Consider the following 23,162-nt stretch of genomic DNA (forward strand, 5'->3'; position numbering starts at 1 on the left):
CAGCTAATATGTGGCAGAGTCAGGATTTAAGCATCAGCAGACTGACTTGGGAGTCAATGTTCTTAGAAATTATGCCATCCAGCCTCTGCTTCTCTTCCTACTTCCCATACAAAGACAGTTGAAAGCTCTAACCAAGGAGAATGCTTCCATCTTCTGTTACCCTACTGAGACTCAAAACTCAGAGTGCTTCCAGGAGGAAAGATGAAAATGATAGGCTCTCAGCCCAGGAAAATTCATTTAAAGCAGAGTGGTGATAAAAATCAGGAGTCCAGGGTTATTGGGGTAACAGTGAGTCAAAGAAAAGCTACTTCCACTGGAGTTTTAGGGGCATTCTCATTGTTTAAATGCAAAATAAAAAGGCCGTTGATGGCTGAAATGAGACATGGAAGAAATAACCTGAAGGAGCAAGGTCCATTTCCCTCCAGAGAAATATAAGAGATCTGAAAGACCAAAGGCAAGTTATGGGCAGAAGGCAAAACAATGAGTTCATGTAGGAAATTTCTGGTCAGATAAAATCTGTGGTTCCAAAGGCAGAGATTACATATTGAGAAAGATAAATGCCCTTCCTTTTATCATTAACACTTCAAGTGGTAGCAGGCCAAAGGCTTAAGCAATAACAGAGGGGGCCTACTTCTCCCTGGACAAAGTTTCCAGCTGGGCCTGACTCTTGCATATAAATGCTTCTCAACTTTAAGACAAGTGAGAAGCTCTTTTTTGTCTCATTTCAAGTAGTCAAAGCAAGTCAATTTTGCTCTATTTAAGTTTTTTTGTAACTTCCTTTGTAATTTATGATTCAAAAAATCCCAACTCCTAAAGCAAGGGACAGACATAGGAAAACTGGGCCCACAGCCAGACCCAAAAGTGTTAGAATGACCCAAGCTCTGTAAAAATCTCGATTCCTCTATTTCTGAACACTTCTGGCACCAACTCTCTCTCTTTCCTTCTGTTCCCTGTTTTCCTTCTTCCCCTTTCCTTCACTTTTCTCTATCTACTCCTTCCTTCTCTCCTATAAACACAGGCTAGTTACTAAGCTGGATGAGTATTAGCCAAAGCATTTTGATTATCTTATTTGGTAAATTAAACCCGTTTCTCTAAGATACTCTAGAAGAGAGATTAGTCACCCCTTCCTTTGACTCTTTGCCCATAAGACATGTATCATTCTCATAGGAAGCACCATCATTCAGTAAAATCAGACTTTGATGAAAATACTAATTCTGCTATGTGAGAGTGGGCTTGAGTCTCTTCACCTGTGAAAAGGAAAGATTTCCTACTTCATAAGGTAGTTGAAGCGATTATGGAAATAAAATATAAAGCCTTGTACACAAAAGATATTTAGTACATATTAATGTCATTTTTTATAAGAGGTCAAGAATCTTTTGGGCTCTATCTAGAAACCCAGAGCCCTATTTCAGAGATAGATTACTTCAGAGATTCCTTAGTATCTGTGTTATTTGTACTAAAATAATTTTTTGGTAGAATACCAAAAAATACAATGCTAAAAAATGGTAGAAGTAGAAGAAAAAGTCTCCACTTTCCAGGGAAATCAAAAAAGTGAGAAGGAAGTGCTTACAGTAGGGAATGTCTTCCCTTACCTTCTTTGTGAACATGAGTCTCCTCCCTCCAACAAGGGAGGGTCTACAAACCTAAAAGCAGACTTCCCCTGGTACTTAAGAGAGAAAAGTGATGCCATTTTTAACATGAGTTCTCACTTCTCTCCTTAGACTCCAAGCATATAGGACAAAGGATCAGGCTAAGAAAAGTATACAGGAACAATGTGGGAAAGGAAAAAATTTCTTCAAAACACCACAGGATGGTTAGGAAAGGGCATTTATTGCTCTGGCTCTTAACCTTCAAGCCACATGTTAATGCAACAGCAATAAATCAGGACATCAGAGACAAAATCATCTATGGAATGAACAAATGCAAACATTTGACAAGTGAAAAGGTTTTATTGAAGCACACATTCATGTTAGTAAGTGGAAAACAACAGAGCAACAGCCCAGGATACCAAGTTATACTTTCCATTGCAGTATCAATCCACACCAAACAATGTTTTAAAAGCATTTTTCCACCGAGTCCACCCATACAAAAGAAGCCAATAACAGCTACCCTTGGTCCAATGGTTTTACAGGAAAGGCAGCTAGCAGCTGGGTCTACTGAAAAGGATTTCTCCTCTGATATACACTCCTTCCATATACAACTTTGCACAGCCACACTTGTAAGAATGAAAATGTCAGTCTGGAAGAATGAATAGCAGGAAATGAAATTTAGCTCACCAGAACTCTCTTTGAAAAACTATGCTACACCACACCCATGTTATATGCAGGTCAAGTTTAGAAAACAGATGAAATGGGAACTGAAACTATATCAGGTAGGAAGTCCAAATAATTGAAAGAATCCCTGTTCACATTCTCTTGGAGCACTAATGATCCCTAGCCAGAGGAACCACTGACAACTTAGACAATCCTTGGTTCTTCTGGTTGACACAGAGGTATGCAGACCATATTCTGTGTGGCAATGCCCTGAAGACAGAAACACTGAGAAAGATGTGGTATGAAAGTGTAGATGTCTCATCTTGCTTTAGAGAAATGAGGACTTCTCTCCCCCAATAACTTCTGTATCCATTTAAAATGCAGAGAATTCAGCATGGCTGTGAGACACTTTACTCTGTCACTCAGATCCTCTCAGATCAGCCAAAAGGTCTCACTGGGCATGTCCATCACCAAGCCAACAGGTCATTATCTAATTAAATTGCTTTTCTAAAGTGACTCTTATAAGTGTTCCCTAAAGAGCCAGTAAAGTTGCCTAAAACTGGAAGGAGCTGAAGAATATTCTTAGCATTTCAAAGAAAACCTTTACACTCAAGCAAGGTAGTAACTGCTTAAAAAAAGAAAAGTTAAAAGCCAGGTTTTGGTTATATGCCAAGGTAGAAGATGAGTTAAAAATATAAATCGTAGAGGAAGGAGAAGATATACTTACCTCTCTCCCAATTCCTCTGTCTTTAGTAACCAACCCTGCTTTCAGGAGTCTTGGTGTCAGATCAGGTATATCTTTAAACCACAGACTGAAACTAATACAAAAGGTAGCCAGGGCTTCCCATGGTAGCAAAACAGAAGCTACAGTATTGTTTTAAAAGACCTTTTTATAGTTAATTAGACTTCATGAAGATAAAAAGAATGGACTCTGATAATATACTACACTATGCACAAGTAGAAACATTTTCAAGAGAGCTTTATTCTTCAGCCTGTTCTATAAGGAGGAACAAGTCTGCATCTCTCTAGCTAGCAAACTAAGACTTGCAGAAATACATGTTTATACACAACATCCAACACACACATTAAATTAGAAAACTTTGCTCTTGGTTTCTTCACTTCCTCTGACTTGCTCTGGCCAGGTGGGGAGCTGTAGAGGATGACAGGGACTCATAAACCCAGCTTCTGCTTGGCCATCGAGGAACGGAGTTGCAGAGTCCCTTCTGCCCAAGACCCTGGGTACTGTCGCATCTTCTGCCATAGGCTCACTTCCTCCCCAGTTGAGTCCATCCAGTCCACTATTTCCCCATTACTGATCCCTGAGGAAAAACACCAAAGGAGGCTGAAGAGGGACCCAATTCTTCATCCCAGTAGGGAAGATGAGCTATAAAGCAAGGGTAGCTGACCCATTAAAGATTGTGCAGTGAAAATTAGTGATGGGGACAGTAGTATGTGAAGAGCTCCCTGTTAATCTTGCACAGATATTTCTGTGCTACTGAGGCTAATGAGGGACTCTGAGCTCATAAAATGGGATTCCAAATGGGACACAGACACTGCAGACTTCTTATTCAAATGCTATTACAAAGTTCTCATGGCTGATACTTCATGCCAGAGCTACTGCTATTCTGTTATTGCCAATATTTAAACGTTGGATGATGACCATTTTCTCTAGCTATAGACTCCAGGCCTGAAGTTAGGATTCTGTGGGCTCATTCTTCCAACATTTACTGTCTATTATGTGACAGATACTCTTTTAAGCTCTGGGGATACAATGATGAACAATACAGAAAAAGTCCCTCCAGGCAGCTTATATTTGAATAGGAAAGACAGAAAATACAACAAGAATACTAACAAAAGTGCATCAGCTAGTGAGTTCAATGTTAAGAAATAGAGTAAATTGTAGTGCCTGGATGGGGACCTATTTTAGATAGAATGGTCTGAGGAACTCTGAGAAAGAAACATCTGAATAAAGACCTAAATAATGAGGGAAAACTAGTCTTTCAAAACAGAGGGAATAGTAACTGTAAATGTTCTGAAGTCGGAAAGAGCTTGGTATATTTAGAAGAAGAACTAGGGTTACTGTGGTTGTACCATAGTGAGTGAGCAGGAGAGTAATACAGGAAGGAAGTGAACAGAGGGTTTAAATTATATGTGAGCCTGTAGGTTTGGTAAGGACTTCATATTGTTTTCTTAGTATGCTAGTAAGCCACTGAATGGTCTTAGCTTACATGTGTAAAAACATCACTCTAGATGGATTTTCGGTTATTAATATGCAAGTAGCATTTTAGGCCATGGAAATGCAGAGACTATGGAGAAAGGAAAGAACAGAACACAAAACTAAACTCAGAGAAGTACCAATATTTACAGTTTGAGTATAGAATGAGGAATACACCCACTCACACACACAAAAGAACCTGAGAAGCAGTGAGCAGTGGGTTCAAAAGAAATAAAGAGTATAATGTTAACAAAAGTGTATCAAGAAAAAATGAGCGATCTTCTATGTTAAATAGTATTGAAACTTCTAGTAAGAGAAAAGCAACACTTTGACATGAATGACTGCTCAGCAGAGTGGTGCGATAGAAGCCAGATCACTACTAGTAGGTTGAGAGCTAAAGGAGAGGTGAGGAAGTGGAAACTGTACGTTTTAAGAAATTAGACGGGGTGTAGTCAAGGAAAGGTTTCCTTTTGTTTAATAAGATTGTATATACCGAAGCACATTGAGGTTCACATCTAGTAGGTAAGGAAATGATACTGATTGTACAGGAGGATAGAGACTATACAACTGAGATCAGAGCGGTAGTCTAGAACACATGGAGAGAGAGGATGGGTTTTGTAGCAGATCTTTCTTTCATTATAACAGGATAGAAGAGGGATTTTTCTATCAGGATCAATTTATCTGTACACATAACAGTATGTGAACTCAGACTTCTCTTTGGCCTGGCACATAGCAGGCACTCAATAAATATTCATTGAATGCTACCTGAACTGCTATCATAGAGGAAACTGTGTGTCAGGATGGGAGGTACCAGTAATGAAATAAACAAGAGGCCCTTAGAACAAGGGAAGGTTGGGGACTCACCAGTGCCAACACCCAGCCTGACCCCTCCTAGAAAGTCATTGCTGGTCAGCGGCTCCCTGTCCCACACAGTGAGTTCCAGGCACATGTGCTGTAGATCTTCCAGTCTCATGCCACTATACACAAATGTGTGGTTGTAATGGGGATTCAGGGTCTTCTTCATCACAGGAGTTTTACGCTTACTGGCCTTGTTTCTCATAGGAAGGAGGTATCTGGCAGAGGGTAGGGAATAATCAATGCCTACTCAAAGCTGGAAAAAAATCTGTCTAAAGTCCTCTTTCCCTTACCACATGCCTAGCCCAGCAGGTGAATCAATACCCAGATCCAAGGGCATAAAACCCTCCTTTGTATCTGCTGAAGCAGACTTCCTACTACCTCCACTATAGCACTCACTTGATTCAATTCCTTTAATATGAGAGAAAAATGGATATATTATTAGTCAGGTTGTTGTCTGTGCCCCACCAAAAATACATGTTAAATATTTTGTTCCACTTCTCCTACAATGCAAGGTAAATAAAACCAATAGCAATATCTATAGGCTTAGCCAAATGCAGCTTTCTAGAGAGACTAAGACAGTTAATGATGTACAATTTGGGGAAAGCTATCATTGCTTTAAAAATATGAGACATAAAGCCAAGAGTCCCTATATCTAGGCGAGGGACATCAATTTTCCCCAGGATTAAGAGCATGAGTTAGAGAAAAGTTAGAACCTGTCTGTTACCACTCTCCTCTTTGGATAATAACACTATAGCCTAGTCCAAACTGAGCTTGTACCAGTGAAAAGGAAGTAGTAGAGGTTTCACCATTACCTAATTTTAGGAACAAAGTTAGTCATGGGAGGTAATAGGACACCCAAGGACAGTATCCACAGAGAAAGGCTAAATTTCGTTCCTCTGTTAACACGCTTGTCCTGAACTAGTGAGCTTGGTACTAGTCTAGGGACTCACCCCTTGACAAAGCTGTCTGAAGTTCCTCCTGATTTGGCAGCTGTCAGGTTCTTGGCTTCTTTGATCCATACCTGGAGCTCTCCTCCTTCCACACCTTTACCTGTAAAAGATGGCAGTCATAGCCAGTGAGTCCCTGGATCTCTAGATTGAGTTTCAGCTTTATATGCATAGGACTTCCTTTCCTTGCTCCTCAGGCAGCAAGCTCCACAACAAAATCATGCCTGACTTGTGTCCTCAGTACCTAACACAGTGCCCAGCAATAACCAACCCCAAGACCAATAAATGCTTACTAAAACTGGCTATATACTAGATATTACCCTAAGTATTTAATTCTCAAAACAATCTTTAGAGATACACACTGTTATAGATGAGACACCTTCATTTTATAGATGAGATATACACTATTGTTATCCTCATTTTATAGATGAGAAAAATTGAAGCTTAGAAAAATAAAGATGTGCAATGTTTGCCGAATGACTTTTTGAAAAGAAGAAATTCTTCCACTTGAGTTACTGACCTCACCCTCACTTCACAGAACTAATCAGGCAGCAGCGATTTCAACCTCCATCTCCCACTTTAATATCTCTTTCTCCACTGACCCCTCCCCTTAGTCTAAATTTATGTTAATCTTGTCTCTTTTTTCAATTCATTAAAGAAACCTTCCTTTAACCTAATATCTTCTTCAATCTATTCTCCAAGTCTCTCCTTTCTTTCACCACTGATTACCCTGGGGTGGGGGGGGGAAGCCCATACTCACCACTTCTACACCTTTGCCTCATTCACTCAGCCTAGTTTTCTAGTGAAATCTGGCTTCTGCTTCTACTATTCCACTGCAAATGCAATCAAATGCCAATGAGCCATGTCTTCTCAGTCATTGTCTAGCCTAATCTCCCTGCAGTATTTCAGTGCTAAATAAAATCCTTGCCCCCTTCTTTTTAAAGCTCTCTCCTTATATTTCTCTCTCCTAATAATTCCCTGATTCACTGGCATTTCTTCCTCTCTTTAACCTTTAAAAAGTTGCTGCTCCCTATGGTTCTATCCTTGTCTCTCTCTATAGTCACTCTACCCACCCTCTTTGGAGACCTAGTGGATTTCCCCAAGTCCTCTAGATTAGATCTTGCTGAAGAATTTTGCTTCCCCTTTACCAATGGATTATGTTCAGCTCCTTATATTTAAGGCTCTTTTCGGTCAGACATCAGCCTCATCTCCAATCCCAGCCCCACTCTCATGTATAAAAATGCATACTGTATGTAACATCAGGCTCTCTTTAAACCTGTGCCTGTGCTACCCCACCTCTTTTTGGAATGCTATTTTCTCCTCATTCTCCATCCTTTACTGCCTGATAAAATCAAAAGATCCAATTTCAACATTACTTCCTCTTTGAAGCTCTGCTAAATATTACCAGAAAAAAATTATCACTCCTACATATAGGCCCCTTTAGTCCATGACTATCTTTCTACTAAACTCACCTCTTCAAGGAAAGGCATACATCATGTCCTATTTAGGTACTTATCCACAGTCACTTAGCACAGTGCTTGATATATTGAATTACTCTTCCTCAGCCTTCACTTCCTGTGCCTCCCACTTTACCACCTCTTCTAGAAGCCATTTTCAGACCCAAAACTTCTCTTTGCCTTCTTAGTAGCTGGCCACAATTGAACCAAAACTAGTGCAGTTCAATAGCCTAAGAAATAATTGAAGATCTAGAGGACATCCCAGTCTAGTCTCTCCAACAATGCCAGCACCAGCCTTGCACAGATCCTGTGCTCAAAACCACAGCTCTATCCAGGGCCCCAAAGAAAACTCACTCTTTTTCCAATTGCCTCCAACAGGAAGTTTGGAGGATGGGATGTATTTCAGTGAGACAACCAACTCGCCTTTGTGGGATGGTAAGCCAGCCAGGGACTCAGGACTGATCTGAAACACAGGGAAACCCAACAGGTCAAGCCGGACTTCTCAGAAAATATTAGGACCTCTCCTTGAGAGAATCCTAAAATTCGCCCCAGAACAGCTTCGTGGCATATGAGAATCCTTCTTATGAATACAATCCTGTGTCCCTTGGCCATAGTAGCTATAGAAGATGCAGAAGCACCCCAAAGATGCTGTGCAATACCCCCTATTGTGCCTCTTTAGGGATACAGTTACTAGATTCCAAATACTCTCACAAGTCCGCTAGCACGACTGCCAACCAAACTCATAAAAGGCTGATATCATGATGAAAAATCTTGATACCAGCATTGTGAATAATAGAAAAAAGTGGAAACAATTGAAATACCAATCAATATTAGGTCTAGTGAGTGATTTTAAGGCCTTTCTATGGCATATGGCATACAGCTATCAGAAGGAATATAGGCTTTGAAAGAGAAAACCATGTCTGTTGGCCCAAATATAAATGAAAAAAATAACTGCCACTGCAAAAAAGAAAATAGTTTTCTTCTCTTGGATAACATCTTGCAAGTGAGCTTCCTGAAACAATATGACAGTCTAAAGCAAGAACTGCTCGAATGATTCTAGTTGCAGCTACTTAACTTGGCTATATGTTTTACTGCTCCTAGATAAAAAGTGATTTTTCATTTTAGGTCTTTATTGAATTTTAAGATCGATTGATCACATGCCTGCCAGAAGTCTATCTTATAATTGCTGAGTAAAATAATATCTAATCTGTAGTTTCATTTTTATCCTGTGAAAGAAGAATGTAGTGAATCTGTACCTGCTGACATGGAAAGATACTGTTGAGCCAGCAAAAGCAAGAGGCAGGAAAAAAAACTCACTTATGTCAAAATAGGTTCATCTGAATATATATGTATATCATTAATATTTGTATAGCACTTACTATGTTCCAGGCACCATTATAAGTATTTCAGATTTTTCATTTTGTTTAATTCTCAATATAGTCTCTATGGAATGCATATTATTATCTCCATTTTACAGGCTATGGAACAGAGGGACAGAGCGGTTAAGCGCCTTGCCCAAAGTCAAACAGCTAATAGTTGGCAGAGTTAGGACTCAAATTCATGCAGACTGGATCCAGAGTCTATGATTTTAACCACTGTACAACACTGCATAGAAAAACCCAGGAGGATTCAGACAATCTGAACATTTATTTCCTCTAGGGAGGGGAGCAAAATGGGGAAAGGAAGGAGCACTTTCCCTTTTTACTCTATATTAACACCTGCAGTTTTGTTTTTATGAACATATCACATGTATAATTTGAAATAAAAAAGAACTTTTTTCTTAACTACATATATGTTATTTGTTGGTTTATGTTTGTGACACACAAGTACATGTATTTTGGAGAGTCTGCATACATATTGCATCTTAATCATTTCTACTTCCCCTGCTCCTCCCTACCTACCTGTCTCTTCCCATCCCTAGATCCCCTTCTCATCTCTACAAACTCTACGTCCCTATTTTCTATCGTCGTCTGTTTTGCTAACACTAAGCAAAACACATCAGATATAGAAGGATAATATTTCATGGTTTCTCTTATATGAGAAACCCAAAAGTAAAAAGTACTTTTTAAAAGATAAAATGAAAAGATCTGAGGGTTATATTGAACTCTATTTGACAGATTTGAATATGACACAACTTTTAAACATGTGCATTCATATTATTTTTATTAATGTTCTGTCTCCCACAAGAATCTAAATGGCAGGAGGACAGGAGTCAAACTTATTTCTTTTCACCCTAGCATACCCAACACTCAGCAAAGTGCTTGGCACATAAGAGGTACTCCACAAATATTTACTGAGTAAATGTAAGCGTAAATCAATGAATGTCTGAGAAGAGTAGCATGTCTCCTATCTTTAAGTCTGAGTCGCAGAAATACTTCACTTTTACATTTCTCCGTGTCATTCACTTTTATTAGGTTTCCAGACTATGAAATGGTGCAGACTAAAGGTGCCCTTTTACCTGCCTGTGTTTATTAGGACTCCTCTAAACTAATGCTCACTACTGAGCTTCCTGATGCTAGGAAGGCATAACCTCTATAGGTTTGGATCAATGTATCACATAACCAGAATACACAAAGTTTAGTATACAGGAGACTAAAGAATTTGGAAGGGGATACCATCAAAAGAAATTGGAATGAGATCAAGCAGATTACTGGGACAAAAAAAAGAAAAAAATCCCAAACAACTAATATAGGGAATTTTAAGTTAGAAGAGATAATATAATATGGGAATGGTCTTTTTGTTTATAAAATATGTACACGTTTTATGAATTTCTAGCTTGAAAATTTCACCTTTTAACATTGGAGTTTAGTATTAGCTAAAAACTGACATATGTGTTTCTACAGCAGATTTTCATTACAGCTTAAAATATTTGCAAAGAGCAAATACCTCTATTTAGTACAGTTTCTTTTTATACATGACATTTTTATAAGTGGAAAACAGTAAATAAATTATAATACAGCAGGCTGGGGATTTAGCTCAGTGGTTCCGCCTCCTGCCCCACAAGTGCAAGGACCCAAGTTCGATCCCTGGTACAAAAAAAGTTATAATACAGCCACATGATGCAATACTATACAGAAATTTAAATAAGACAGATCTGTAAGTGATGGCGTAGAAAGATGTCCATAATACACTGTTAAATGAAGCGTTCAAAATATATACAAGCAATGAGTTTCATTTGAACCTATTTGTATAAAAAGGAAAAAATATAAATCTATAGATCTATATCGTCGTTGCTTAATATAAAATTTCTCTAGGGATACCTAACTGCTTATTAATGATAGTTATTTCTAAGAAATGAAACCTATTTTCTTTTTATATTCTTTATGTTGTTTTAATTTGGAACCATGTACATATAAATCCTTTTATGTTTAATTTTCTTAACATGATAAAAAGTTCAAAAGTTTTTAAAAGGGCATATAGAGAAAATTTGTCTTCCTTCCACATCCCGCTCATTTCCTAAATGACATTACAATCACTAGTTTGTTATTTACTGGTCCAAAAATATTCTGTGTACCATATGATATTTGAAACATTTAAGTTTCTCATATTAAAATTTTAAAGAACAACATTCTTTTACAAGTCTGATAATCAAGAAGTTGCTACATCTCTGTTTTAGCAATTTCATCTTAACCAGAATGACAGTAACCTATTGAATGCATATTATTTGTCAGGTACTGACTGATACTTTGCATATAATCCTGAGAAACAGATATATTGTTATCTCCACTTTATAGAGAACTGAGGCCAACAAAAATTAGATGATGTCCCTAAGTTAATTCATAATCTGGGTGATTCACAGAGCTTAAAAGTAACAGAATCAAGATTCCAACCCTGGTCAGCACTCAAATCCCAGGCATGACTGTGCTACACAATCACCTGAGTTGCCATTTCTGGTGCAATATTTTCCCTAGCCTACGAAAGAGTACAGCCACTGAAGAATCATGAATTGCTTTACTTGTTTAACAAGAAGGTTAGCTTAGTAAAGGGATACACCTATAAATTTAGCTTGGAGAAGGAGTATAAGTTAGGATATTAGGGTACACCCAGACTCTGGAAGGTTAGGAAGCTAAGCTTAGCAGACATATGAAAGACTACTCTGTGAAAAACTATGGTTTAATACTTTGCCTGGCTTACACAAAAGTGATAGTTCACATTTAACACGAGCCTCTGAAATTGCTGTCAAACTCAGAAATGCCAGCAGGGTGCGCTAGAATTCTACCAATTCTACCAATTCTTGAATGTAGAATACTACATTCAAAGCCACTACCAATACAGATCAGAAGCCACTGTAGGCAATTCAAACCAAGCTTTGGAAGGAGTTATTAAAGCAAACTACCTTTCCATGTAAAGGGAGGCAATGATCCAGCTTCTTATTGAGCTTCCAGGAATCCATATGGACTTCTGCCTCTCCAAGAAAAGTGTTTCTACCAAAACGACCATGGTGCCACACTGAAAACTGCAAGGTCCTCTGGACCAGAAGCGATTCTGGAATTTCATACTGTGAAGATAAAGAAGCCCATAGCGATCAGTTAATTTCTCAAAAAAGATTCTTCTATACCCCAGGTAACTCACATTCAAACTCCAGAGTCCTGAATATCAAATTATTTTAGTCCTTACACACCTTGAGTTTTCCCAGCCTCAACCTACTTCACTTCACAAAACCTACCTAGAAAATCAGGTATTTTTTTTCTTGAGTGGGTGAGAGGATACTGGAACATCCATAAGTAATTACCAAGAAGTTGCTTTATTGAAAATGAATTTCTAACTTCACAATAATTTAAGAAAGCCAAATCAGCTTCATTCACTTTTCTAAGAAGTTAGGATGTGAAAAGATGCCTGCCGAGTGACTCCTCAGACACAAACATTGCTTACTGAAATTCATGCCAATCAGTTACATTACAGAGGCATAGTTACAGCTTAAGGCATAAGACAGAACAAGTTCTTCTGCCTTCTGAATCAAGATACTCACCCTGAGGATTTCATCATATAGTGGATTGACAGTGTCCCGTTTGATGCTGGTTTTTCTTTTACCTTGGCGTGACTTGTCAGGCAGAAGATAAGTCTTCACGTACCTAGAAACCAAAAAAGTGCTGAGTAACTCGCTATCCTTTCTTAAGCTCCTTCTTCACTTCCCTGCTTGGCATATAAATAGTCCATGAAAAATGCAATGTCACATATGCCACATTGAGTCTTCTTAGATATACCATCCTTATTTTTTCCTAGTCCTGACACCTTTTTTTTTAATCCCACCCCCACCCCAAAGTGACAAGGTCAGTTCCAAACTGCCCAGATGAATGTCACTGCAAGCCTGGTCTCTCATCTCAGAGCATTAGTTAAGTCTCAAAAGCACTCACGGGTTAGAGCGCTTCTTGGCTTCATCTGCAAAGGCCAGTTGGTGGCATTCCTTTACATGGATGACAAGAGTCTGTGTTTGCTGCTCAAACTTCAGGGAAAAGGCAATCTTGCCAGTCACAAAGATGTTTCCAAAATCACCAGCTTCACTATAGATGCTCATCATGCTACCAATGGTACTCTATAAAGATAAACCACCAACAGACATCTGAGGAAAGCATTCTCTACCACTCATAAGGCTCCTAATTTCTCTCCCAATAAAACCACAGTCACCAAACAAAACAAAAATTGCAGAAGTCCCTGCAAGGAGCCAGGAATGCCAATAGTCATTACCCAGAGGATAAGTCAGAGCCAACAATACACTCACAATTGTTTAGCGAGCCAGTTCATGGATCACATAGGCTCCTAGCTTTTCTTTTCTCCCTCCTTTTATATATGTCATTGTTAATTTTCATTGGCCCACAAGGAAAATAAGAAGTAGAAGTAAGGTGCATCTAAATCTATTTATAGTATGTGCTATATGTGTTTAAACATTTGCTAAGAGGGGTGAGTTACTAATTCAAACAAGACACCTTAATTATCTACCTACTTCATCAAGACAAATAAAGAAGAGACTGGGCTAAAAATGGGAGCAAAAGTGAAAAGGCATACTTCCTTTCTGGTAATGATCAGTTGTCTGAGCCCAATATTATCTTCCTGTGTGTGAGTATAACATTCTAATCAGCCTTGTTCCTGACTGTTTCCCTTAAGTACCAATCTTTAAAGTTATGACAGAACCAGGCTTTGATTCTAAAATTTCACTCTAATTTCATGATCCTGATTGATACTGATGATCCTTAATCATACTTTGATGCCAACTAACCTTGCCAGAGCCCTCTCATAACACTCTGTTCCCTCTCTAATGTGAGAATCTAGAGTGGGCCATGATGAAAAAGGCTGATCTTGCTCACTTTGTAGCCTGGATACCTCTTAAAGGAAGTGTTACTGTTCATGAAGCTGTGATGAAGAATGTCCCTAGTCCCATTACCTAATGTAAGACTATCCAGGAAAGATGCTCAGGAAGTCACCTAGATGTACACTAAGCTTCTATAAACTAAACTGAGGATATGAACAAACAAATGTATTTTCCTTACCTAGAAATATCGACTAGGGTGACTTTCCCAGTTCTTGTGTCTGCTCTAGAAAGGATTTTTTTTTCCTATTTTGGAACTGCAATATGTGTATAACCACAGATCTAATATAACTTACCATGGAGGAGCCACTTTGCATGCTGTTTCTGGCTAGTTTCTGGCGATGCAACTTCACCAAGTGGTCAATGTCTTCTTCTTCCTCCTCCTCTTCTTCCTCTTCCTCTTCCTAGAACAATAAATATAAATTTAGACTTAATAAAAGTAAGAAAAGCTTCAGAGACTGGGACTATCTTTCTTTTAGCGGAAATTGTTGCAAAACTCTGAAGTTACATGTGAAAATATATCCACATAACCTTGGTTTTACATGTCTCCCAATTTCTAGCTTCACAGCTCTATTCCAGGCATGTTGATCATGTCTCAAAAGAATACTTAATATTTTTGTTATGGCTAGATGTCCTTCCAAAAGCTCATGCACTTATAGATAAAGCTTTTGGGAGGTGGTTGGACCATGGGTGTGTGATACTGAGATTAAGGGTATATGGTACTAGATCAGTCCACTAATTGGTTAGCAGTTTTCTGGGTGTGGCTGAATGTATTTACTGAAGACAAAAGGCTCACCCTTGGTGTAGGTGATACCAACCAATAGGCTTGTAGCCTGAATAGAATAAAAGGAAAAGGAGGCCTGCTGCTTGCTACTTTTGTACCTGCACAGCTATGGACTGTTTCTCCTCTGCCTTGCTTCTGTGCAGTGAAGTCAGCTTACTATGGACTGAAACCTCTACAAACTGTGAGCTAAAACAAACTTGTCCTCCTTCAATCTGTGGATGTTGAGTATTCGTCCCAGTGAGGACAAAGTAAATAAGACAGATTTTGGTAAGTAGTGCGGTGATTGCGGTAATATTATCTGACCATATGATTCAGAAGCCTTTGGAACTGACTTGTGGAAAGAGTTTGGAAAGGTTTGGAGATGCCTGGTGAAGAACCAGCACAAGCTAAACTTGATGGGAGATTCTGGTCAGTGCTCAGAATACCAGAATTCTGATAGAGATGAAGCTAGCAAAGACAAGGTTGAGGAGATTTCAGCTAGGAACAAGGGCTGATTTGGCTGTTGGACTCCATCCAGACTATGTGCATTATGGTTTGGCAGAAAATTTGTCTGTATTTTTCTCATGCCTGAAGAATTTGCAAGAGAGTAAGTGCAGTAGAGTAATCCAGCAGAAGAAATTTCAAGGCAGTCTAATATTGAGGGGGTGGCGTGGCTACTGTTCGGGGCTTTAAGCTAGATCTATGCTGAAATTTGAGAGCAAAGGGCCCAGCAGAATGATTTTTAAAAGTTTTGATTTTGACCAGAAAGAAAGCTCCAGTGAAGATGCAGCCTGCAAACATGGAACAGAGGAGAAACCATAGGCTAGAGAAGCAAAGAACATGGATCATTGGAGAAGTGCGCAAAGCTGGCCCAAGAGAGAAGCCATGAGAGCTACAACCACCGGCAATGCCATAGGAGCATAAATACCCAATCCCTTTAGAGTTCACACCTTGTCACCTTGTCACAGACTGCCCCAGATGCTGGACATGGAACCATGGAATTTAATTTTCGCCTGGCTGAATTTTGGTCTTGTATTGGTGTCATTCCTGTGTATCCTCCTACTTCTATCTTTTGGGATAGGAATATTTATTTTGGTCATTGTATATTCTAAGTGTTTAACTTTTTTTTCATCTCTATAGGGGCTCACAGCTAAGAGTTTGCCTCAACTTTCAGGCAAGACTTTAGACCTGGACTTTACAGCAATGTTGAAATTGTTAGGACTTTGACACCTCTCAGAAATGAACTGAAGACATTTTGCATAAAGAGATGCACGTGAATCTTTTGAGGGGCAGGGGCAGAACGTGATGGCTTATATCTATCTAGATGCCCCCCAAAGGCTCATGTGCTCATAGATGTGGCTTTTGGGAGGTAACTGGATCATGGTTGTATCATACTGAGAGTAAGGGTGTTTGGTACTGAATTACTCCACTAATTGGTTAGCATTTTTCTGGGTGTGGCTCAATGGATTTATCGAAAAGAGTAGCCTCACCCTGGGTGTGGGCAGTACTGACCAGTAGGTTTTTGGCTTGAATGAAATAAAAGGAAAAGGGAGACTTATTGTTTGCTACTTTTGTACCTGCCTTTCTATGGACTGTTTCTGCTCTGCCATGCTGCTCTGCCATTTTACCCTGCCTGGAATCTAGCTGATTATGGCCTAAAACCTCCAAAAAATGTGAGCTAAAATAAACCTTCCCTCTTACCTTGTGGTGTGAAAGTATTTACCCAGCCATAGGAAAGTAACTAAGATATTCACAGAAGTTATAATTCTTTTTCAGTTGACCACCTAATCCAATTATACCTTTACATTTTAATGAAAATAATACTTGAGCCTCCAATCATATATTTAGCAATGTATTAGAAGATAAGAGACAGTACAAAGAGTCCTTTCCTTTAAGCATATCAAGAACTAGATTTCAGGGAATCAAGATTCATGTTGCCTTTTCCAAAAGAATTGAATAGTTGACTAAGCATAACAGGTACTAAAGCAAGTGCTAGAGAAACAGTGACCAAATGAAATATTTGAGTACTTACTATATTCACTCTGAGGCCTGGGACAGATTTGCTTCTGTCTCCCATGGAGCTACTTTCATGCGCTGTATCTTCTGGACGAAGATCTATCACAGATTTAGTATAATCTGATTGAAAGACCAAAAACCCAAGTCAGAATACACCTACTCTTCTTCATACCAAGTGCCCAGTATGGGGACACAGAATTATAGCTCCCAAACTGGCTACCTGAAGGCCTGAAGATTTTTCTGGTGTTCTTGAATATCATTTCATCCTCATCAACAGATACTACATTTTGACCCACTGGCTGAGTTTCCTAGGAAGGAATAAGGGCAAAGAAGTAGAAACTGGCAGGTAGGTAGGTGGAAGTAGCAAGTAACGAAGGATAGCCTTAAGCAGCATAAGGCTCAGATAATTATTCAACTATGACAAACTTAAAAACTAAATGCCTAGAGTAGTGGGAGAAAAAAGACTATCACATATTTCGATCAAAACTTTAGAAAGTGCTTCCAAGTGAATCTGAAATGAAATTTTTTAATTGATTCCCTGACTTAAATTCTCCCTGGGGAAGGAAGGAAGGAAGGAAGGAAGAAGGGAGGGACGATAGGAGGGAGGGAGGGAGGAAGAGAAGGCAGGGCAGGGAAGGCAAAAGTAAGATTTAAAAGAAGGAAGGAAAGGGGAAAGTGGGGAGGGATGAGAATGAAAAGAAGAAAAGGGATGAAAAAGAGGGACAAAAGAAAAGGAAAACCAATAATCTGAAGTTTACCTTTTCCACTTGAGACCTGGGGGCAGACATCTTCTTCCATTCTGGAAAGAGGCCAGATTTATCCAGAGAGTCTCCCCTGGAGGTAGATTCAGATGTTATAACTAAGTCACTTCTTTCCCTTCCTCTTCTACCCAGGACCCAAAGCTCTAGCAAGGAAGCAGAGTGGCTGGTTTGGGGTCATCATAGTAACCAAATCCAAAAGTTACCAAAGACACCAAATCCAAATTTCATATTTGATTTATCTTGAAGGCATGTAGAAGATCAGACAAGCAGTTTTGCACAAATACAAACACTCTTACCCCCTCCTAAGAGACAGCAGCATCAGTTGCTACTGGGCCAGGAAGAATCCTCCAAGGTACAGCAGACTGAGAAAATTAACACACTCCAGAAAGCTGTGTTCAGAGCCAACTCAGTGTAAGTGCTACTGAGAAACTTTTAGTGAGGTCAAAGAAAATGCTACATTCAGCTGCCTAAAGACAGAAACCAGAAACACTAGAGGCATAGACCTGCATCTTGATGTTAGAGAACAAAATAGGAACTCAGATTGAGCAGAGGTGAGGAAAATGGGTGTATATCTACCTTGAGGTGCTATCTGAGTCAGCTGTGTAACTATCCAGACTCTCACTCTCAGCTTCCAGCGCACTCTTGCCACTTTTCAACTTTGGCACATCAAATGGCACACTAGAATAAAAACAAAGAACCAGTATTTAAAGGAAGAAGGTTGCTTGCCTATTTGTGGCCCTCCTTCCAACACATTCACAATAGTAATGTCAGTGTTTTCTAAAATAAATACAAGTAGACTTTTAAAACCCCAATGGCTCCCCATTGCTGTTGCACTGAACCCAAACTCCTCAGCATAGCAAGGAAATCTTAGGCTCAACACCTGCTCACTCCCAGCCCCATCTTTCACTCTCCATTCTTCTTTACACTTTGCATTCCAGAAAGAGAATTTTTTATGGTTCCCTGAACATCCCAAAGCTTCCTCTTTCCTCTTCTCTGCCTGGCATGCAGTTGTCACAGTGCCCACTTTTCTTCACTTGGCTGAATCAACTTCTTCTTCCGTTTCTCTCCTTCTATGTCAATTCCTCCAGCTCTCTCTGGCTATATACCAAGTGTGAAGAAATAACCCTGCTCCCTGAACACCCTGATATCTTAGCAGCATTCATCATATATGTGTTTGCTTATGCCTTTTAAACAAGTTATTTGCTTTTTTAAATTTAAATGATTTTTTTGATGTCTCTATTCTATTTGACTACAATTATGAGATAAGTGACCAACTATTTTGCTTACTACTATGTTCCATTGTCTAGAAGATAGGCAAGCATAGAGTAGGCTTTCATATATTGACTGCATTCTTGAATAAAGGCTCTCAGTGGGGCTTATATATGTCCAATAATAAGTAATATTTTAAAGATATACTCAGAAGATATTATGGCTTGTGTCTAGATGTCCCCCCAAAGCCTCATGAAGTCAGAGGTGGGGATTTTTCAGAGGTGGCTGGATCTAGAGTGTATGGTGCTGGGATTAATTATGGGTGATTACTAAATCAGTGCACTGATTGATTTGGCACCACCCTAATCCCAGTAGCCTAGATAGAATATAAAAGGGGCAAAAAGAGGCTGCTAAGGTCCCTTGCTTGCTTTTCTACCTTCTACCACCATGAACTGTTTCTCTTCTGTGATGTCTGTCTGCCATTCCACTCTGCTTCAGAACCAGCCAGTTATGGATTGAAACCTCTACAGAATGAGAGCCAAATTAATCTCTCCTCATTTAACTTTGGGTATTGGATATTTTGTCTCGCCAATGAGAAAGTAAAACAGAAGATCAGAGTTCTTTTCTAGCTTAATTAACCTAATGAAGGGTGACCCTGGGCATTCAAAGCAATAGTCTTCTTCTCTAAAGGTCAGAACATCATCTCTGGGCTCTTTATCTCAAATAGTTAATGAGAGAAGCAGCAGATAGAGAGAAATCATACTCCCTTCACTTCCCAGACTCCACACTCTCTGGGTTTCCTCCTCTAATCTTACTGCCTGCCCTTCTCAGTCTCCTCTGTTGGTCCCTCCTCCTCTCCTGGAACTCTAATATTTGGATAATCTCTGGGTTTCTTCCCTGTGCTGCTTTTCTACTCAATCTAGAATTATCCCTAAATGAGTTCATCTAGTCTGTAGCTTTAAATCTGTCCTATAAAATAATAACTCAAACTTATTTCTTACACTCCAGATTTGTTTTTCCAATGGTCTACTTGTGGTGGTTAATTAATTAATGGTCAACCTGAGTGGGAACGCCCAGTTGATTTGAATCAGCATGGTTGTCCAGAATGGTATAAGGGGATAATAGGAGGGGAGGACTTCATGTTGATTTCTCTCAGAGAAGCCTCAGCTGCTCTCTTCAGCTGAGCTCCTGTGTTCGCCTTGGCCAAGGATGGCTGTTGTCCTCTTGGGAGAAGCTCTGGTCTGTGCCTTCGCCTTGAGTCCTGTCTTCTGGCCTTTAGCACAGACACTTTGGCTGAAAGCTCTGTGGTGTGGTGTCATCTCCCAGTTTTTGGCAAGAATTATTCGACTTCCAGCATCAGTTTTTCAGCCTACTGGTACAGACCCTCTAGACTCCAGTGCTGGCCCTTGGACTTTCTGGCACAGATTGGTCTTCCATCATGGATTCCTCAGCCTGTTGGTGTGGACTTACACAGGACATTGATATGGGCTCTAGGCCTTCAGCTGTACTCATTCAGGACATTACTGTGGAATCCAGGCCCTTGGCTGGATTCTTCAGATCTGTAACTTGAGGACAGATGTCTTGCACACTTTTACCTTTGACTCTGTGGGTGAATATTGTATGCTCATCTTGTAAATTTCTGTCCTGCATTAAATCTCTCTCTCTTGCTAATATTGACTGATACAGTATTCAACATCTCCAATTTGCATGTATCAAACACGACAGCTGTAAAAGCAAAACCAAAACCATGATCCTCCCTCAACTGCTCTTCCCAGTCTCATCTAGTGGCAACTCCCTCCTTTCATTTCTTAGGTCAAAAACCTATAGAATCATCCTTGACTCATCTCTTTCTCTCACAATACAAATAAAATTTGTCAGCAAATACTCTTTGTTCTGTCTTCAACATTTACCTAGAATCTGACCAGTCCTTATCCCTTACTATGTCATTACTCTGGCCCAGACTACCATTATCTAGCAACTGGTTGACTATAATACCATCCTAACTAATCACTCTGCCATTTCTCTAATGAGCTTTTAAAATAGAAACCAGATATAGTTACCATATGACCCAGAAGTTTTATTCCTAGCTCTATATACCTAAAAGCAGTAAAAAGCATATGATCACATAAAACCTTTTCCATATATGTTCATAGTAGCATTATTCCTAATAGTCAAAAGATAGAAATAACCCAAATATCTATTTATAAATAACTGAATAAACAAAATGCTATATATCCATATAATATACAGATTAAAATATTACCCATTCATAAAAGAGAGCAAAATTCTGACACATGTCACAACATGGATGAATGTTGAAAGCACCACACTAATTGAAAGAAGCCAAACACAAACGGCCACATTTTGTATCATTCCATTTGTATGAAAGAGAATATAGAACAGGCAAAGCCATAGAGTCAGAAAGCAGATTAAAGAGTGAGGAAATGTGGAGTGGTTGCTTAATGGGTACAGGGTTTCTTTTTGGGATAATAAAAATGTTCTGAAACAGTTGCAATTGTTGCACAAAATTCTGAAAGAACTAATAACTACAGATTTGGACACTTAAAAATTGTTTTAATGGTCAGACATGGTGGTATACATCAGGCCTGCCCTAAACCAATAGGAAAAAGCAAACAGGCTGGTTTCAGCCAACAACAGCAGCTTCTTAGTAAGTAGGGCAAATGGACTCAAACTGTAGTATACATTCTCCCTGGTGCTGAGAAGTCCAGTAAATATGTACACACCTGAGCAGACTGTCCTTGTGTATGCAAGCCATAAATATTTCTTCCCAGATTCCTTAGCCCCTTCTATACCTAGATAAGCCTAATTCCTTTCCCAGTTAATTGCTAATATCTCTCTCTCCTTGTGTTAGCCCATCCACTCACAGATTAAACCTCTCCCAGCTAGCTGCCACTATCTCTCTCTCCCAATGTCAGCCCATCCACACACAGATGTGACAAACTTGGCTTTTTCCAGCTAGCTCCTAAAATGTCCTGATTTCTAGTCCCTGTTAACTGGAGTAAACTTTTCTTTTTCTCAAAACAGAGCCTGTTTTTTGTTTTGTCTTGCTTTTTAGTATTACCATTTATTGGTGACAAACACTAAGTTTTACTCACATTCCATGGAGAGAAAATGTTCCAGTGTAAACAGTGAGTGGAAGCAGTATTTAGCTCGTAAGGCTACTGTGCGTGTCGTCTAGACCAGAGCAGTCCTCTGTGCGCACATCTCTGTGTGCATTGCACATCAAAAGCAACACAGCTGCATATAGAGACAGTCATTCTCCTTGGCCCTACATGGAAATGTCATTAACAGTGTCAAGCACTCAAGGAAAACCAACCTGCAGGCTAGGATGCACTACACAAAGATCATAGCCTGTAGTGTAGTGACATGAACACTACAGCAAGTGCCATATGTATAGATACAATTCTTTAATAATCTTTAAAACAAGGATCAAAGTTCATTTAAGTCCTGTTGCACTAACAAAAATAAAAATAAAATAGAAAAGGACCAAATAATCATCTAAAGTTTAAAATTCCTAAATTGTCCTATTTACACAACTGTGGGAGTCTTTGCCAAAGTTTCTGATAAGCCCAGGACTGTTTTGGCTAGACCAGAGAGCACACAGTTTGCATCAATAAAATGGTCCTGGGTTAGTCCAATAAAATAAAAATGTATAACCATTCACACACAGATATGATCTTTACTAGTTAGATGATTACCTCTAAGGTCAGTCTCAGACAAGTCTCTAAACCATGCTATATAACTAGATACAACTGAGAAACTCTCAAATAAAAATTTTATGTAGTGTCATATCAATCAAAAGAAAATAATGAAACTGAGAACACACATCACTGTAGGAAGAGAAAGCAGTGGTTATGGTGTTGACACTACATGTGGTGGTGGGACCAGAGCACACTAGAAAGATTAGGATACACTGAGTAGGAATCATTTGATTCTCTGGTGCTTTTAGTTGTGGGGCCAAAGGCCTCTTTTCGTCATGGCTATCCAGGGTTTTCCCAAAGCATATGAGTGAAACAGTTTGCTTTCTGTTTCTTTTTTCACACAGGAGAGAAAAAAAAATGGACAAAGCACTGCACAGAGGTGGCTGGGCCAGAGGCTGCTGGTTTCCTAGAGGAGCCGGGCTGCCAGGGGAGCCCATTGGTCCCACCAAGGTCCGATCCTGTGCAAGGACCACCAGTTCACAGAGCAGTGTGGCCGCCAGCAAACCCAGCACAGCCATGGCATGGGTGTGTCCACCGTCTTCACTGCTGCTGCCCACGTTCTTCCCCACCATGTCTCTCAGCCCACTGGAGGTATCAGATATTTTAAATTTTCAAAGCAGTTTCAGTATTTTCAGTATAATAAATATAAATATATCAT

At 39.4% G+C, this 23,162-nt stretch overlaps 1 protein-coding gene across 4 annotated transcripts in view; it reads right to left on the reverse strand.

Moving 5' to 3' along the window:
* Window positions 1–1,879: 1,879 nt before the first annotated feature.
* Window positions 1,880–23,162, reverse strand: part of Sytl4 (synaptotagmin like 4) — a 114,090-nt gene continuing 92,807 nt past the window's right edge. For 3 of the 4 annotated variants that reach the window (XM_010623392.2, XM_010623391.2, XM_010623393.3), the window contains exons 6-17: window positions 18,150–18,251; window positions 17,571–17,646; window positions 17,033–17,120; window positions 16,829–16,932; window positions 14,330–14,437; window positions 13,084–13,262; window positions 12,699–12,801; window positions 12,066–12,227; window positions 8,084–8,192; window positions 6,276–6,375; window positions 5,332–5,540; window positions 1,880–3,571 (exon numbers count right to left, since the gene is read on the reverse strand). In XM_010623392.2, coding sequence (XP_010621694.1) covers window positions 3,423–3,571; window positions 5,332–5,540; window positions 6,276–6,375; window positions 8,084–8,192; window positions 12,066–12,227; window positions 12,699–12,801; window positions 13,084–13,262; window positions 14,330–14,437; window positions 16,829–16,932; window positions 17,033–17,120; window positions 17,571–17,646; window positions 18,150–18,251 — 1,489 coding nt within the window. In that variant the 3' untranslated portion in view covers window positions 1,880–3,422. Of the gene's footprint in view, window positions 3,572–5,331; window positions 5,541–6,275; window positions 6,376–7,032; window positions 7,106–8,083; window positions 8,193–12,065; window positions 12,228–12,698; window positions 12,802–13,083; window positions 13,263–14,329; window positions 14,438–16,828; window positions 16,933–17,032; window positions 17,121–17,570; window positions 17,647–18,149; window positions 18,252–23,162 lie in introns of those variants that run through there. The other variant, XR_004515798.1, reaches the window with a different exon arrangement.

The sequence above is a fragment of the Fukomys damarensis genome, unplaced genomic scaffold (assembly GCF_012274545.1).
Source record: "Fukomys damarensis isolate Sample0158 unplaced genomic scaffold, DMR_v1.0_HiC HiC_scaffold_39, whole genome shotgun sequence".
NCBI lineage: Eukaryota > Metazoa > Chordata > Mammalia > Rodentia > Bathyergidae > Fukomys > Fukomys damarensis.